This window comes from Sus scrofa, chromosome 13, assembly GCF_054392235.1.
Source record: "Sus scrofa isolate SSC_HxYL_T2T_F1_AM1 chromosome 13, Sscrofa_HxYL_maternal_Yorkshire_Landrace_v2.0, whole genome shotgun sequence".
NCBI lineage: Eukaryota > Metazoa > Chordata > Mammalia > Artiodactyla > Suidae > Sus > Sus scrofa.
In genome coordinates this window covers 168,216,570-168,235,658 of record NC_139395.1, presented here as the reverse complement: position 1 = coordinate 168,235,658, position 19,089 = coordinate 168,216,570, and the positions used below count along the sequence as shown (strand labels likewise).

The 19,089-nt window shown below is 35.7% G+C and overlaps 1 protein-coding gene across 23 annotated transcripts in view; it reads right to left on the bottom strand.

Annotated features, from left to right (window-relative positions):
- Window positions 1-19,089, bottom strand: part of CBLB (Cbl proto-oncogene B) — a 308,592-nt gene that overhangs the window by 192,101 nt on the left and 97,402 nt on the right. For all 23 annotated transcript variants that reach the window (XR_014824886.1, XR_014824885.1, XR_014824884.1 and 20 more), the window contains one exon: window positions 9,709-9,959. Coding sequence is in view for 20 of the 23 variants with exons in the window: in XM_084991427.1 (XP_084847553.1) it covers window positions 9,709-9,959 (251 nt within the window). In the remaining 3 variants the exon portion in view is untranslated. The remainder of the gene's footprint in view (window positions 1-9,708; window positions 9,960-19,089) is intronic.

Sequence of the window (19,089 nt, the reverse complement as noted above, 5' to 3'; positions counted from 1 at the left end):
GTTTGCTGACCCTTGGTCAGCATTCAACATGCCATTTTTAGAAATAGTTTACTCTTACTTTTCTAAAATCCTTGAACTGACTGTCTAAAATCTTAGTTTGAAATCATACCTGTAATACTTTGTATCTTAATATTAAAGACATGAAATGAATGTGAAGTATAGCCACCTATATGCCACCAACATGGAAAGCACCTCCTACACCTTTTTTTTAATTTGCAATGCAGAAAACTTTGTAAACAGATTTAATGATGATGATGTAAGTCATAATTATTTTAATTAATCCTCTAGAGTTTATCACAAAATAAAAGAATAAAATAGGGATTCTTAATCAAGGGGCAATCAGGGTTATTAATATTAATAACTTAATTAAATATACATATTCATAGTATTAATAATTTCTAAAGAGAGACGGCATTTTATACACTTGAAATCAGTAAGAATGTTATAACAAGGTACTTATAAGTTCACTTATTTCAATTTATATAAAAATTTTATTATCGATTAAAGTCAAACTTACCATGCTTTTCAATATATGAATAAATTAATTCACCATTATTATTATTATTATAAACCTGAAAAAAGCTACAAAATTATTTGAGCTCCAGACCCTCCATAGTTTTAAATAATTTGTTTGGCATTATCTTCTACTGAGACAAGTTTTTCACACTTTCATGATATATACTCTAATGTTTCAATTTTCTTCCCCCTCCATAGTATAAATTTTACACTGCCATATTTGGTCACTGTTATGGGTGGACTGTGCCCCCCTAAAAATGTATGTTGTAATCCTAACCTCACCCCTACCTATGAATCTGATCTTATTTGCAAATAGGGTTTTTGTAATAAAGTTAAAATAGGGTCATTAGGCAAGGCCCTCATCCAATATGACCAATGCTCTCCTAAGAGGTAAATTAGACACACAGAGAACATCACATGATGACAGAAGCAGAGAATGAACTTATGCTGCCACAAGCTAAGAAGTGCCTGGGGCCAGCAGAAACTGCAAGAGCCATGAAAGCATCCTGCCCTAAGAGGTTTGGAGGGAGCATGGCCCTGCTGATGTCTTGATTTCAGATTTCTAGGCTCCCTAACTGAAAAAATCAACTTAAGACAACACAAATTGTTGTTTAAGCCATTTGGTTTGTGATAGTTTGTTACAACAGTTCTAAGAAACTAATACAGTTACACATCTGTGATTATATGTGATGACATCACATGACCAGATGTTCAAAGTAATACATTTAAACAACAAGCCTAAATTATCTTTCAGTTTAATCTGTTCCTCAGTGGTTCTACCAAATAAGACAGACAGCCTTGATCACTCTTTACATTTAAGTCTACAAATGTGTACTTTCTGTAATGACCTTATATCAATACTTAACACATCTATAAACAACAGATGTATAAATGCAAACTCCAACAAGAACTCATGCTCTAACAATAATGAGCTTAAAGAGACAAAAAATTAATATTAAAAATGGGTTTAGCTGTTATATGTGGAATGGATGGACAACAGGGCCCTACTGTACAGAACAGGGAAATGTGTGTGACTGGGTCACTTCGCTGTGCAACAGAACTTGAAGAAATATTGTAAATCAACTATACTTTAATAGTAATAAAATAAAATTAAAATAAAATAAAATGGGCTTAGAAAAATGAATATTCCTGAGCACTTTATTTCCAAACAGTGAGGTATGAGTACTATTTTATGACCTACCCAATTAGGGCTGGGTGTTAATCTGTTTGGATTCCCGGAAACTCCATTTTTATGTTAAGTTACTGAAAAAAAAAGATGCCTCTTGGGCTAAATTTCCAAGCATTCCTCAGGCTATAGAATTATCACTTCAGTTTGTCTGTTTTATAAACAGACTTCAATTTAGTTTTGTAAAAAACTGCCAAAGGAGCTCTCTTTAACTAAATAATAAATCTGCCACTTGAAAGACATCATTCATCAACCTTCTTTGTGGGAGTTTTGTTATTATGAAACTAAAAACAGGCATTCTTTCTTGAGTGCTTCTGGATTTTAATTATCAAATTTGAATGTCACCAGATATTACTCAAAGAAAAACATCAATTTTAATAAGCTGCCTTAAGACTTTCTGAAAAGCATAAAAGGTATTCAACCATAAAGCCAAGTTCACTTGAGTCATGTGAACTGGCTTACTGTCTTATGATATAATGGTTATCACTCAGAATTTATGAACCGTTAATCAAATCTAAACTGCAGGGGAAAAATATCTCCAATTTTAAAATCAAAATATCATGTGTCTATAATACATATTCTGACTTGGAAGGAACTGAAATAAATTGCAATAAAATTTTAATAGCTAATAAACCAGGTGTTAGAGACTGAATGGTACTAACACAGGGCTGGGGGAAAAGTAAATAAATAGCAAATAAATTGATTAAATATAAACACTTTATTTAAAATTTTAAAACAGTGGACAGTAGATTTAGTTTTGAGTATCTGAATATCAGAATAATTTGTTTTCTTTTGTATTTTGAAAATATGTTCCAGGGAGAAAACTGCTAGAGAAACGCCTTTTATTTTTCACCTACATGAAAAAAAAATCAACAAGTAAATTACTTTGTGTCCAGTTATCAAAGCAACATGGATGTAGCTAGCCATAAAGTCTCTAACAGTCAAAGATTCTATAAGCACTCACCTGCCCACTCTAACAGACTACCTTTGTTTAAGTTTGAAAACATTTGTCCAAATAACTTTCCTATGGCCTCCACTTTCACAATGTGTTAAAGAAATAAGTCCCTTGATTTCCAAACTTTAGAAAAGTATAGTCACATCTCTCAGGTGCTTGAAACATGAAGGAAAGCATTCTTACCAAAACTAAATAAACTTTCTATTCATTTGTGATAAATTAATCTCAGGAAGATGTCCACTTTTTCTTTTTTTCTTTTTTTTTCCTTTTCTTTTTAGGGCTGCACCTGCAGCATATGGAGGTTCCCAGGCTAGGGGTCTAAGTGCAGCTACAGCTGCCAGCCTATGCCACAGCCACAGCCACAGCAACACCAGATCTGAGCCAAGTCTGCGACCCACACCACAGCTCACTGCAACACTGGATCCTTAACCCACTGAGAGAGGCCAAAGATCAAACCCACAACCTCATGGTTCCTAGTCGGATTCATTTCCACTGCACCATGACAGGAACTCCCAAAGTTCACTTTTTCTAGAGACAATTCCATTTCCTACTTGGCAGACATATTCCTGCTTCAGGGTTAATTACTATTTCTCCTCAGAATCCAAATTACATATTATCATTTTAAAATATCAAAAATTAGTCTTTTACTTTCTCTATTCTACCACTGAAAAGGAAAAAAAAAAATTCCTAGAATGCAGATATAGGAAAAATTAAGTAGCAACTAAGTATGTTTACATGAAAATACTTGTGTTTAAAACCTACCAATAACTTATTTGGATTTTATTTATTTATTTATTCTATTTTTAGGGCCACAACTATGGTGTATGGAAGTTCCCAGGCTAGTGGTCCAATGGGAGCTACAGCTGCTGGTCTATGCTGCAGCCACAGTAACTCGGAATTCTAGCTGCATCTGCAACCTTCACCACAGCTCATGGCAACACCACAGCTCTGACCCACTGAGAGAGGCCAGGGATTGAACTCACATCCTCATGGATACTAGTGGGATTCGTTTTTGCTGCGCCACAATGAGAAGTCCCTTATTTTGACTTATTTAGAAATCACATTTTCCTATTTGCAACTTGCCATGTCCTCATGAAATACAAAAAGAACTGCAATTTTCACCATAAAGAGAGAAACAGAAAGATTAGTTTAATATTTAAAATATGAAGAATGTTTTTTAAAGGAACATAAACTACTCCCTCTTATTCATGATTAAACAGTAGATATTTCATAGAATAAATGGAATGCATTCAATACTGTAAAAATTACTTTTAAAAGAAAGACAGGATTTTCTGTTGAGGCTTAATGGGATCAGTGGCATATCTGTAGCAAAAGGACACAGGTTCAATCCCCAGCCAAGTACAGTGGGTTAAAGGATCCAGTGCTGCCACAGCTGCAGCAGGTTGCAACTGCGGCTCAAGCCCAGGAAACTCCAAATGCTGCAGTTGGCCAAAAAAGAAAGAAAGAGAGAGAGAAAGAAAGAAAGGAAGGAGGGAAGGAAGGAAGAACAGACGGACAGACAGACAGACGTAATTTCCCTAAGATTAATTTGCCGACAAATGATTATTGTAAAAACAAAAAACAGTATTTTTACTAGAAACTACTACTGGATTTGAAAAATGATTGACTAGACTGATGGAGCAACAGTAACATCTAGTCTGAAACAAACTACATCTACATATTTTGATGCTGAAATATCTGAGTAGGTAAATATTGTGAATACGCAGAAAATAAAGACCGAAAAACACAGACTGGAGTTGGGAAGCCAACCAAGGTAACAAAGAACACGTGGAGGACAAATGGCAGCAGACCATGAGATTTCTGCACTCTTCTCTCATGTCCTTCTCACAATGTACAACAGGGCTGCCTAGGAGAACATGGGGAACTTGATGTAGGATTATAAACAAGTCTGTTAACCTGTGAGGTCCAGGAATAATTAAAAACTATTACATAGAACCCAAATTGTGCACACAGATCAGTCTCTTTGTATGGTTACACTGAAAACCCATGAGGAATTTCAAAACTGTTTCGATAACCATGTAATCAACATGTACTCATCTCTATTCCTATTTAAACATTTTGATTAGGGCAACATTATTCTTTGGCCAAAGCCATGTTTTCATACAATGGTAAGAGGAAAGCACGCAGGTTTGTTTGTAGCTTTGTGTTTTGTTGTTTCCCTTACTGTTGTTATTATTGTAGCTGATGTTGTTTTGATTCAGCTTTTAACGTAACCAATTTATCTTTAGTACATCAGTTCTAAAATGCTCTTGGTACACTGTCTCAGGAATTACAACACAGGCAGAAACAGCAAGCGCAGCCAATGTACAGTCCTTTAGGGGGGAAAGGCACTTTATTAATGTAGCAGGTTATACATTTTCTTTGTTCGGTCAAATGTTCAACAAAGAAAAAGATTTTTGATGCTTCTGGAGAATTTTGAACAAAGGCTAGCACTTTCTAGAACGGAGTTTTTAATGTCAAAATACTTTTTAAAAAATCTTATCTGGAATGAGAATTATTACAAGAGCTATGCACACTATGATTTGTTTTCTACAACACATGTGCATGAAGAATGGTACAAGGGTTCTGGAATGACATTAATAAGACAACAACCATGTATTACTCTTTTGGCATGAAGTTTTTAAAAGCCTTTATTTCCTTCACAGATAGATTATCAAATGCAGAGCTATTTTTCCACCTCAGTTGACTTTTGGTTTTGTTACAGTGGTTACAAACCAGAGTGTGGGAGGGAAAAATGGGTTGTAGCACTCTGGTTCACTGAAGCAGCTCTGAAATACGGAAAATCTGATTATCGTCAGGCCATCATTTCTGAGTGTTCTAAAAACACAGTGTCCAACACCAGGCCTTGGAGAACAGATGATTAACTCACAACTTTTAATCTGAAAGAGTAAATGTTTTTTAATTAAAATAGTCAACTGATGAAACTGCCAGTCACATCACTGAAGAAAAGCATCTCCTGTGAGTTTCACATTTGTCAGCTGTAAATACCTTCACACCCACTTTGACTTTTGCCACTGAAATGTTAAGCAATATATTATAAAGTTTCTCTTCTTCTCTGTGCTTGAAACTATAAATTGTTCCTTCCCTACTTCATACATACACTTGAAAGCATTAAGAGTGCCAAAAATCACTGAATTACTCCGCCCAGAAATAGCAGCTCAGAAAAGCATCAATTCAGTGTGAGGTTCAATTCTTTTGAGGGGGGAGGGGGAAAACTTGGCACAAAGTGATACTAGAGAAGAAGAGGTTTACAATAAAAGTCAGGCAAGGCACGCAGTCTGCTTCTAGCAGAAATCATTATTCCACCCATTCCCAAAGCAAGAGGCTTGCACTACATGTTCTTAATATCTATTACAGTAGCAGATAAATTTATCTAACTGTAATTTCTACCTCTCACTCTCTACACAAGTAATATATTATGTGTCATTTGCTATATCTATTTTTCTATTTGTTATTATATTTATCATACATTTATGAAATTGCTTTTAAAGTTTGGGCCACTCTTTTTTTTTTTTTTTTTTTTTTGTCTTTTTGCGATTTCTTGGGCCGCTCCTGTGGCATATGGAGGTTTCCGGCTAGGGGTTGAATTGGAGCCGTAGCCACTGGTCTACACCAGAGCCACAGCAACTCAGGATCCGAACCGAGTCTGCAATGCCGAATCCTTAGCTCACTGGGCAAGGCCAGGGATCGAACCCGCAACTTCATGGTTCCTAGTCGGATTCGTTAACCACTGAGCCACGACAGGAACTCCAAGGGCCACTCATATTTTAGCAATCAAGTAAAACACAGGTAGTTCAAAATCGATGCCTGATTTTTTTTCCCCATTTGCCCTTACATTTAAAACAAATCCACAAAGTTTACTTTTAGTACAACAGGACATTAAAGTAAACATTTTGATTCATGTACTCATCTGACACAAGTTTCCTCAATAAAGTACAGAATCTCCTGGGGAAATGCTGGTTTAGTCAATGAACTCTACATCACTATTTCAACTATTACTGTACTTCATTTTTAGCTGAAAAATAATAATGCTCCTTGTGACATTATTCACAGAATGAAAAAAAAAAGATTGTTTAGGGAATTTACATTATTCCTAATAAGCAGCATGTCATACATGTTGGATAAGAGTCATACTACTCAAAAGAATACTCAATTGCCTAACAACCAGGAAAACATCCTAAGAAATTTCTTTTATATTCTATAGAGCAAAATGTCCCAAAGCTCAATGTACAATGGCATGTTTTAGCCTCAGTTTGTATTTAGAATACCAAGGGAACATAGAAGTGACTGTTTAAAGATATATTACTACTAAAAGAAACATTACACCAAAGGTCTATGTCTTGTTATGATGTACCAAAAGTGATACATTATTATGAGTTACGGTCAGATATTTATCAAATTTAAGTTTTCCTTAAACATAGTAGCAATGAACATTATCAGAAAATGGAACACGGATGACAGAAAAATCCAAAGAGGAATATGCTGCACCAGAACAGAAACTGAGAAACTTAGTCTTGGGTTGAATTTAGGACAATGACAAAATTTATTGAGACATTTAAAACACAAAATTTACAGAGTTGCCTCAATGCGATCAGTTCGCATTATGCAATCTTTCATTAACTATAGAAATCTACACACAATCAACCAAAACTTATAAAGATTCCTCCGAGATGCTCCTACATGAAAAGCAAAAAAAATAAAAATAAAAATGTCTACATGAAATTGTAGTTATGAGGCATCTTGAGTTAGAAAATGTTTCAAGTTTCTTAAAAAAGATGTAAAAGTGAGATATAAGTTTACCCCATCATATATGACTACATTCAATTAAAAATACTGTTAGCCACTCAAATTCCTAGTCCTAGAAGGTACATACCTTCTCACCTACCCAATAACCTAAAAAGCAAAATTTAATGGATGATGTTGCTAGATCAAGAAGAATTTCAGGGCTACTAACTCTGAATAGGAAATGTAAAGATATTTCTAAAACAATTTAGTTTTATTAGATCAATGGTAAAACTACAAGACTACAGTTTTAAACAGAAACATCCTGGTCTTCTTGAAAAGTCTATAAGAAGAAACAGTCACTGTATCTCTCCTTCTTACTCCTAGAAACTTGTGACAATTCAAATTCCCATTAAGAGTCCTGGAGAGAGTATTAGCACTTGGAGCTAAAAGGCAGCTAACTGCACGACTCACTGCCCTCAAGATGTGTAAACTGTGGTCCAGGAATACGAAGTGATAAGCCCACAGTTACATAATTGGTTAGACTCCTGTGATTATGTTAGGATTCATCACTAATTTAGAGAGCAAATTATAAATAAGTAAACATTTATGCTATTTTACATTTGGCAGAGGGTTTTCCTACATTTGAACTTGATGGTGTTGCTCACTCTGAGTATTTGTTTAGCTGGTATTTACAGACAACTTCAGAGTCTACACACCTAGATAACTAAATTTTGTTATACAATCCTATGTTTTATTAGGCTAAACAAAGCTAGTGTTTCTAACCTGAAAGAAACATGAGAAATTTCTTAGAGGTTTTACTATATCTAAGGAAACTAAAATCCAGAGAGGTTAAGTGTCTTAAACTAAAATTCAACTCAACTATGTTAAAATATTATATATTTTAATTAATATTTGTTTTTCCAATCTGCAAATCTTAATAGACCCTCACTATCAGTGACTCTTCTGAACATAATTAAAATATCCCAGAAATGGAAAATTCTATTATTTTCTTAGTTTAAGATAGATCATGAAATTTAATACTGCAATAGCCATACAACAAACTTTAGTGAGTAGTCTCTAAGTCAAGAATCTTGTCTATAAAATGAGGATTGAGTTGTTGTCACTTCAATTATTACACCCCAGTTTAGCTTCTTGCTTAATAGTCAAGTATAGGAACTGAAATTTCATCTTCTACCCATATCTACCACACCCACATATCCAATCAAGACTGTGTCTTGAAAACACTGTCCAATATCAAATGCTGGTAGAGCAATAGGAACTCTGATTCACTGCCAGTGGGAATGCAAGATGGTACAGCCACTTTGGAAAACAGTTTGGGAGTTTCTTACAAAGCTTAACACAGGCTTACCATAACATCATATAGTCATCATGCTCCTAGGTATTTGCTAAACTAGCTGAAAGCTTATGTCCACACAGAGTCCTACACACAAATATTTAAAGCAGCTTTACATATAACTGCCAAAAACTGGAAGCAATCAAGATATCTTTCAACAGGCAAATGGATCAACAAGCTGTGCTACATCCATGTAATGGAGTATTATTCAGCAATAAAAAATAAATCAACTATCAAGCTATGGAAAGACATGGGATAAACTTATATGTATATTGTTAAGTAAAAGAAGCCAGTCTGAAAATGTCACATGATTTCCGCCATATGACATTCTGAAGAAAGCAAAACCATAGAGATAATAAAAAGCTGAATGGTTGCCAGGGGATCAAGAGGTGTGTGGCTGGGGCAGGAGTGTGAGGAAGCAATGAATGGCTGGAACACACAGCATTTTTAGAGCAGTGAAACTATTCTGTATGATATTATAATGGTAGACAATATTATCTTTTGTGGAAACTCATGGAGCTGTGCAACTGCAAAGAGTGAACCCTAATATAAACTGGGAACTTTTATTTATAATACTGTATCAATATTGGTTCATCATTGTAACAAAAGTACCACATTTTGCAAGATATTAATAATAGAAGAAACACAGGTACCTGAGGAGAGGGGGTATAAAGGAACTCTACTTTCCGAGTAATTTTTCTACAAACCTAAAACTGCTGTAAAAAAAAGTCTTAATTTAAAAAAAATACAAGTACTGTCTCACCAACTAGCTACTGACATAAATTTGTGTAAACCTTGTGTAAAACTACAAGGTTTAAATAATACGAAAAGCAAATACACAAATGTAATATTTCCCCCCAAACAAACGCGGTGACATTTACCCTAACAGTGAAACGAAATCGACATAAATGATTTCACTACCGAGAAAGATAAAATTTGGAATATCCTTACCTGTCCTGCGACTGCTCTTCATACATCCTCTCCTTGCCTTCTTTAAAGAGTCTTATAGCCCTTTTTGACTTTTTCATTAGACTATCAATGTAGATTTTAAAATATTCATTCTCACTGAGTTGGGCAAGTTTCTGGTTGTCATCATATTTACTCAATATAAGTCTCAAATGCTGATATGTATCAGGTAAAATATCAAGTATATATGGAGGACTATTTTTCAGCTGAAGTTTGGGATTTTGGCACAGTCTGACCTAAAAGGAAGAAAGACGAAAATAAAACATTTTCATATGAACTGAAACACTTTCTTTCACACAAAAAAAGAGAGAATTATCAAACTACGTACTATTTCTTTGTTTTCCATAATATAAAATTTGACTTTAAAATTACTATCACCAATCTACAAAGAATCTACATTCACATTGTTTTAATACAATTAAATTCTATTTTCTTCTCTCTTTCAGTTTTTCTATGTCATACCTTTACTTTCAACCCCTAAAGTTTTCATTCGCTCTTGTACAACATCCCTTAAGACTTAATAGAACTACTATGTGCTAATTATTGTATACCACTACTAGTCTCTTTTCTAAACAAAAAAAGGAGGGAATGGGCCTTACATGCTGGCCCATCTTAATGTTTCTGAATAACAATTCAGATACTATTTTCCCAGCTAAAACTTTTTCATAGATTTTTGACGTTTCCACTGTGGCACAGTGGGTTAGGAATCTGACTGCAGCAGCTTGGGTCAGCTTCAGAGGTGTGGGTTCAATCCCTGTACTGGCACAGTAGGTTAAAGGATCCTGCATTGCTGCAGGTTGTAGCTGTGGCTCAGATTCAATCCCTAGCCCAGGGAACTTCCATATGGCACGGGTACAGGCATAAAACAGAAAAAAACAAACAAACAATTTCACAGATTTTTATTTATATTTTGGAGTGTTTTTCCTGAACCCAGAGGGGAGTAACAGATTCATTTTAATAACTCAACTAATTAGTAGTAAATGAGTGTCAGCCTAGAACAAATCTTTTCCACTTCTTCACTTTACATCCCAGGCCTAAAAGCACCTGTTTCATAACGGTTCAGTCATTCCATCAGGTGCCACCCAACCACTGGGGCGTTCAGGGCTGGCTGCAGAACTGAAAATACCTCCTGCTAGCAAAAAAAAGGTAGTAGTTCTACTACTATACTCACTTCTACATGTTCATTTAGCAAAAGTAAGTTACCCACCTCATTCTTATCCCTCAAACCAGAACAGAAACAATCATTAAAATGAAATCACTGGGAACTGACAAGTGCATAACAGTGTAAAGGTACACACTCTTGCAAAAGACAAAATGTACACATAAGGCAGATTTACTCAGAAGCTAGTGAAGCCTGAGCTTGAGAGTCCCTCACCTGTCCCTCTTCTAAAACTTTCATCATAAATTTTTCTATAAAGTTTTCAAGAGCAAGATATTTTAAATACAACTGATTAAGACTTCTGTCTTTTTTCCAGTGTGACTTCCTTTCTGTCAAACTTAACCTTCTGTTGGGTGGCACTGAAGAAGTCAGGGCCATGGGAAGCTGACTCATAGGAATTTGGGTGGAAGACACATTTAGCTTGGTTTTAGTAGAAGGAACATGTGAGGAATGTGGTCACTTCTAGAACTAGTTACATTATCATCAGCAGTAGTGATAAAAGAATGGCTTCAGGAGTAATTCAAGTGCCTGCCATGCTGACCAGCCCAGCATAGGAGTAGGAAGGTCCTGTTCAAATCCCAATGTGTCCAGTGGTGCCAGGATTGAAGGTATCCATGGGCAGTGGAAGAGAAGTGAAGTATAAATGTACAGAGTCTAGATTACTTCTCTGATATTGACAACTTATCCATTTTTTAAAATTTATAACCTGTTATGAATTTCTTATAGTTCTAAAAAACTTCACTTTCATATCCAGTTTTGTACTTGTACTTTTTTTTTCTTTAAAAGAACCACTCTAAATTTCAGGTTCCATAAAACACAGATCTACTTTTAGGTGCCCATAAAAGAGCCTGAACCAAATGAAAATGAGCCGAACAATAATAATTTCAAGAACCGTAAATACAATAAAATCAATGAAACAACAAAAGGAAAAAAAGCATTTCAACTTACTTTCTCACTTGCCTTTTTAGAGAAATAACATGTTATCTTTGGTGGAGATAAAAATCTGACTCAAACTATCAAGCATGGGCCCCTAATTTAAGACACTCATTTCTCACATTAACTAAGGGCATTGTCTCTCCCTGCTCTTTGCATACAGTGCCTAAAATGGACCTGTCTATCACACAGTACAGAACTAATAAATGTATGTATAGATGGTTGGTTGATTCATCCTGAAGTTCTTTTTTTTTTTGAGTATTCTTTTTTATTTTTTATTAAAGTATAGTTGATTGAAAATGTTTCTTCAATTTCTGCTGTACAGCAAAGTAACCCAGTCACACAGTTCCTTTTGCCATATAGTAGGACCCCATCCTGAAGTTCTGTATACATATTTTTATACACAGATATTTTTATGTTACTTCCTTATTTTCATGATTGAACTACACATAATAGTATTCAAACCAGCAACCCAAAGACATCAGTATAGGTTAAATGTAAGAATATTATCTCAATCTCTTAAAGAAATTCTTGATGGAGTTCCCCTTGTGGCTCAGCAAGTTAAGAACCCCACTAGTATCCATGAGGATATGGGTTCAATCCCTGGCCCCATTCAGTAGGTTAAGGATCCAGCATTGCCATGAGCTGTAGTGTAGGTCGCAAATGCAGCTCGGATCCCGTGTTACTGTGGCGGTGGCAGCAGCATAGACCAGCAGCTACAGCGCCGATTCTACCCATTGCCTGGGAACTTCCACATGCCGTGGATGTGGCCCTAAAAAGAAAAAAGAAAGGAAGGAAGGAGAAAAGAAATTCTTGGAAAGGTTAAGATATCTAATTTATTAAATAATGCCAAATCTTTATAAAAGCGTAGTTAAAAAAGTTGAAAAAGCTATTTACCTTCTTTTTATTTTTGTGACATTTTGATATAATCAGAGAAGCTCATTCTCCCCTAAAGACTGATAAAGTCCCAAATATGTCAATGATTTAACAAATCCTGGTTGAAACAAGACATAGTTTTTCAATTCTTAAAACTAAAAGTTCACACATGCATACACAAACTTCAAAAATATTGCCACCAACATCCTAGAGCAAGCAGTTTCATTTCAGCATCATAAAACTTGGTACAACATGTCACAGGCTGATAAATTATTAACTTGTAGTTAGGGGACCAGGCAGTTTTAAATTCATTTCCTCCAACTGATGAATTTTTTAACTGATAAATAAAAAATTCCTCTCAGGTATTTCTTTCAGACATTCCAAATTACTGTTCTTTATTAGATTTTTTCTGTATGTTACAGATTTTTAATTTACTATTCTCTACCTGACCTTTTTCTCATTTGTTTTATTTAAATTGTAATTCTATCTGAGAATTTATTGTTTTATTCAGTAAAATGGTTTGAATAACTACCATATACCAGGTACTAAGCTTAGTGCCAGAAAATTATAGATGATTGGAGCATACTTCCTGCCTCAAGGAGTCTGGCAGAAGAGACCTAGTTCTCTATAATTAACTTAGGAGCAATGTAATTCTTGCTCTAAGGGATCTTTGTAAAGATCCTGTCCAATCCATTCATTTTCAGATAAAGAAACTAAGAACTACAAAGATTAAGGGACTATTAAAAAATCATTAATCCAACACAAGAGTCTGCATCTTAGGAATCCAGGCTGATCTTTTATCTCACTATATCACAACTTAATTAGAATTAGGCATACAATTAATGATCCCTGGCTAAACTCATTTACATTTTAATTTTATTCCATTTGCAAATTTACATGAACTTCAGGACCCATTTGTTAATCCTACAAATGTTTATGTGTCAGGCATTGTTTCTGGCCCTGGGGAATACAGGAAAGAATAAATCACAGACCTGTCCTCAAGGAGTTTTCTAGTGAAAAAGACAGGTGGCTTACAAAAGAATTACAGGGGGGTTGAGTGCTGTAATGCAGGAGAGTATGAAGTGCTAGGGGAAGAATGAAGTGGACACTCAAGTCTGTCTATGAGGGAGTGCCAGGAAAGGCATACCTAAATTTGCAAAAGGAGTATCCCAGGCAAAGGGATGTGCAAAGCTCCAGAGGCCCCCAGAGGATAGGGTCTGTGAAAGTGAGTCAGTGTGGTCATTCTAAAAGGTGGGGGCACAGGAAGCCCACAGGTGAATAATCTGGTAGATGTGAACTAGGCTAAAGCCAGTTTATCAGGACTCTTGTAGACCACATAGTTTTCTAAATTTGCATATGGGAAAGTACAACAGGAGATGCTGAATTACTATGATAGGCCGCTGAGTGTGCAGTTCATCAGTTGGATTAGTATTAAACACTATAATTTATGACAGCTCCTGCCAAAAATAAATAACCCTATGCCAGGACTATGACTTCTAAGCAGGTCAAATTCAATTCAATTCAATACATATTCAGTGCCTGCTATGTGCAAGGAACTGAGAAAACTAGGGAGAGAAAAATTGCTTTCCTAAAAACAGTATTTTAAGAGAAAAATCAAGCTTGCAACAAGGTTGAAGTTCAGATTCAAATGACTTATACCTCTTCTAGAAATATCTAAGCTGGAGTTCCCATCATGGCTCAGTGGTTAATGAATCTGACTAGGACTCATGAGGTTGCAGGTTCGATCCCTGGCCTTGCTCAGTGGGTTAAGGCGTTGCCGTGAGCTGTGGTGTAGGCCGCAGATGCAGCTTGGATCTGGCATTGCTGTGGCCCTGGCGTAGGCCGGTGGCTATTGCTCTGATTAGACCCCTAGCCTGGAAACCTTCAAATGGCACAGGTGTGGCCCTAGAAAAAGACAAAAAAAAAAAAAAAAAAAAAAAAAAAAAAAGAAAAGAAATATCTAAGTTGCTCCCTGGTATAAAGGTGGTCCCAACACAGAAGAGCTTCCATGAAGAACCACTCTACAGTCACATTATACAATGATGAACTTCTTAGGGCACCAACTCATATATAAAAGGATTGGTTCATTTAGCAATATTACTCTTTGCTTTTGAACTAAAATGTAAAACATTTAGTATTGGAACTGGGCTAAAAATTCTATTATCATCTTTGACTCACAGGATTTTATAGTTAAAGAGATCACCAAGAATAACTCTTTCCTCGTGACATGACAATAATTAAACAGAGAAATGGAGCCTGAGTTTACTGCTCAGAACCCTGTTGTCTGGACTTAGGAGTCAGGCACTCTCCATAACAGTAGACAACTGCCTGAAGTATTTCTTGAGAAATGTATTTAAAGATTTGTAAGTAGACTTCTCTTTGTATGTTCATATACGTATCATCTCATATACACAAAAATATATATTTTATATATAATATACATGGCTACACATGTATTTCAATAAATACATGAATATGTATTTACATACATAAAATATATATTCAATCATATCAAAGGCACACATACAAGCATGGGATTTACCTGTGGTATAAGAATTTTCAAAGCCATTAATTATACTTGGAACACTCTAGCATTTAAACAGTTTCCTGACTGTGCTTTAATTAAAATTTCCAGCTAAAAGGTAACAAAGAGGTATTAGGTCAACTAACACATTTCCTGAAAACAAGGTTCAAACCAGCCCCTGATGAAACCTATGAAAGAAACTCCACTAGAGCAAATGGAAACTTCCTTCAACAGTAAGGAACTGTTTGCATACCACAGCAGACTTTCATTATAAAACATGTCTCCTCACTTTATGAAACATTCAGTTATATTAAATCAAGTACTGTACCTACAAGATAAAACATCCTATTTTTTAAAGATAGCATGGGAAGCCTGAAAGAAACTCTTGTTTGTTCTCCTCAGGTTAAGAGATTCCTTATTGGAGTTACTTAAAAGTACATCATTATGATAAAAAAAAATCTATGGGGGAGTTCTCGTTGTGGCACAGTGTAAACAAATCCTACTAGGAACCATGAGGTTGTGGCTTTGATCCCTGGCCTGCTCAGTGCTTTAAGGATCCAGCATTGCCATGCACTGTGGTGTAGATCACAGATGTGGCTCGGACCCTGCATTACTATGGCTGTGGTGCAGGCCAGCCACTATAGCTCCAATTCGATCCCTAGCCTGGGAACCTCCAAATGCCACAGGTGCGGCCCTAAAAAGCAAAAAAAAAAATCTATGAATTCTTTGAGTTTTTTTCATTTTAGTTCAGCAAATCATCACTAAGTATACAAGAGTATAAAAACTTATACAACAAAAAATATAAAACATATAAAAACGTGACAGAACTCTTTCTATGTAAATATTAATTGGATAAAACAAGAGAGTACATAATTGGTCATGGGTCTAGAAATTAATCATAGTAGGATTTGGGGAAAACTACCAATTCTTTTGTAGTTTTCAAAGGTTTCTTTAGAATGTTGATATAAAAAGCACCATTAAATAATTGACTAGTTGTAATTAAGATGTCAATTGTGTATTTATCTGTTCACCATCTTTCTAGTACATGAGAATGGAATGTCCCTAAGGGTAGAGAGCATATCTATTTCACTGGTCTATTTCTACCACCTAACGTAGATTCTTGCATATAGTAAATGTGCAATGAATATCTGATGGAAGAAAAGAGCAAAGGAACAAAGTAAGGAGGAACCTCTCAGAAGTAAAGTAACAATACCAATAGGATATTCTTATCTATATTGAATAAGCATGTCTACAAATGAGTACAAAGCTTGGAGAAGAACTTGATCTTTCAAATATAGGGCATAAAGGTCCTTCTGATTTACTTCTTGTGGAAAGTGGAAGACTCATATTATTCCCTGAGGCAGTGTGCTTGAATCTTCATGCAGTGAACATAGGCATTAGAATCAATCAAACCTGGAATTTACTCTACCAATTACTACCTTTACAACCTTGGGCCAGCTTCTTCTGGAAACCAAGAAACCTCATAGGGTGTTACAACTCTCAGAAGCAGAAATGTAAAAGTGCTCTGCACAATACCTGGTATACAGTGTGCACTGGCAATTTTTTTAGGATTTCTTCTTCTTCTGTATTATACCACAACATGGCAAAATCACTGCAGGTTTTGCAAAGGTATCACAATTAGACCAAGGGCAATGACTGCCTTGTTGGGGAACATTAAGAGTTATTTTATTTAGTTCCTAAAGTTCATCATAGTACTTGAAACCCTTAAAACACCTCCTGTTTTATGGCGTTCCCATCGTGGCTCAGTGGTTAACAAACCCAACTGGCATACATGAGGATGCAACTTCAATCCCTGGCTTCAGTGAGTGGGTTAAGGATCCAGTGTTGCAGTGAGCTGTGGTGTAGGTCACAGATGTGTCTTGAATTCTGCGTTGCTTTGGCTCTGGTGTAGGCCGGCAGCTAAAGTTCCGATTGGACCCCTAACCTGGGAATCTCCCTATGGTGCAGGTGTAGCCCTAAAAAGGCAAAAAAAAAAGTCTCCTGTTTTGTGCAGAAAAGCACAAAATAAGTCTAATAAGCCCAGGACATGCCTCTTGATGTGGAAACAGTAAATGGGAACTCAGCTGATCTGAAATCATTTAAAAGGTTGAATATTTAAGAACTACTTCTGTAATTCGTATTAGAGAACAGCATGAGCTTAACAATTATTTAAGTATTAATATGTTAAAGAGCTAAAAATTTAGTCAGATATTTTCAAAATACTTCTTTAACTACTAGAAAAAAATCAGCATCTTACAAATGTATTAAAAAATCTTAAATATATGCCCAAACAGAATAGATAAAAATAGCATTGTGGCATCATTTAAGTCACATCACAGAATTTTTTTTAATAAATATACGCTGGGTTTTTTTGGCTGCACCCATAGCAGGCAGAAGTACCCCGGCAGAAGTTCCTCAAACCTGCACCACAAGCAGTGAACACACGGGATACTTGACCCAATGAGCCACCAAGGAAACAGTATGTTTTTAAAGTGATAGTATACACAAACCAATGGAACCGAATAGAGAATCCAGAAGTAAACCCAGTCACCTACCGTCAATTAATCTTTGACAGAGGAGGCAAGAACATAAAATGGGAAAAAGACAGTCTTTTCAGCAAATATTGCTGGGAAACCTGGACAGCTGCAGGCAAATCAATGAAACTAGAACACACCCTCACACCATGCACAAAAATAAACTCAAAATAGCTGAAAAACTTAAATAAAAGACAAGACACCATCAAACTTCTGGAAGAGAACATAGGCAAAACATTCTCTGACATCAACCTTACAAATATTTTCTCAGGTCAGTCTCCCAAAGCAACAAAAATAAGAGCAAAAAAAAAAAGCAAAGGGACCTAATCAAACTGACAAGCTTTGGCACAGCAAAGGAAACCAAAAAGACAACTTACAGAATGGGAGATAATAGTTTCAAATGATACAACTGACAAGGGCTTAATCTCTCGAATATACAAACAGCTTATACAACTCAACAGCAAAAAAGCCAACAACACAATTGAAAAATGGGCAAAACACCTGAATAGACATTTCTCCAAGGAAAATATACAGAGGGCCAACAAGCACATGAAAAAATGCTCAACATCCCTGATTATTAGAGAAATGCCAATCAAAACTACCATGAGATACCACCTCACACCAGTCAGAATGGCCATCATTAAGAAGTCCACAAATAACAAATGCTGGAAGGGGTGTGGAGAAAAGGGAACCCTCCTGCACTGTTGGTGGGAATGTAAGCTGGTCCAACCACTATGGAGAACAGTATGGCGGTACCATATGACCCATTTATCCCACTCTTGAGGATATATTCAGACAAAACGTAGATTAAAAAGGACACAAGCACCCGCATGTTCACTGCAGCTCTATTCACAATAGCCAAGACATGGAAACAACCCAAATGTTCATTGACAGATGATTGGATTAGGGAGATGTGGTATATACATACACAATAGAATACTACTCAGCCATAAAAAAGAACAAAATAATGCCGTTTGCAGCAACATGGATGGAACTAGAGACTCTCATATTGAGTAAAGTGAGTCAGAAAGAGCAAGACAAATACCATATGATATCACTTATATCTGGAATCTACTATAAGGCACAAATGAACCTTTACACAGAAAAGAAACTCATAGACGCAAACTATTGCCTTTGGAATGGATTAGCAATGAGATCCTGCTGTGCAGTACTGGGAATTATTTCTAGTCACTTATGATGGAGGATGATAATATGAGAAAAAAAAATGTACATATGTATGTATAACTGGGTCACCTTGCTGTACAGTAGAAAAAAAATTGTATTGGGGAAATAACAATTTTAAAAAATAAATAAATAAAGTGATAGTAATATAAAGGTTC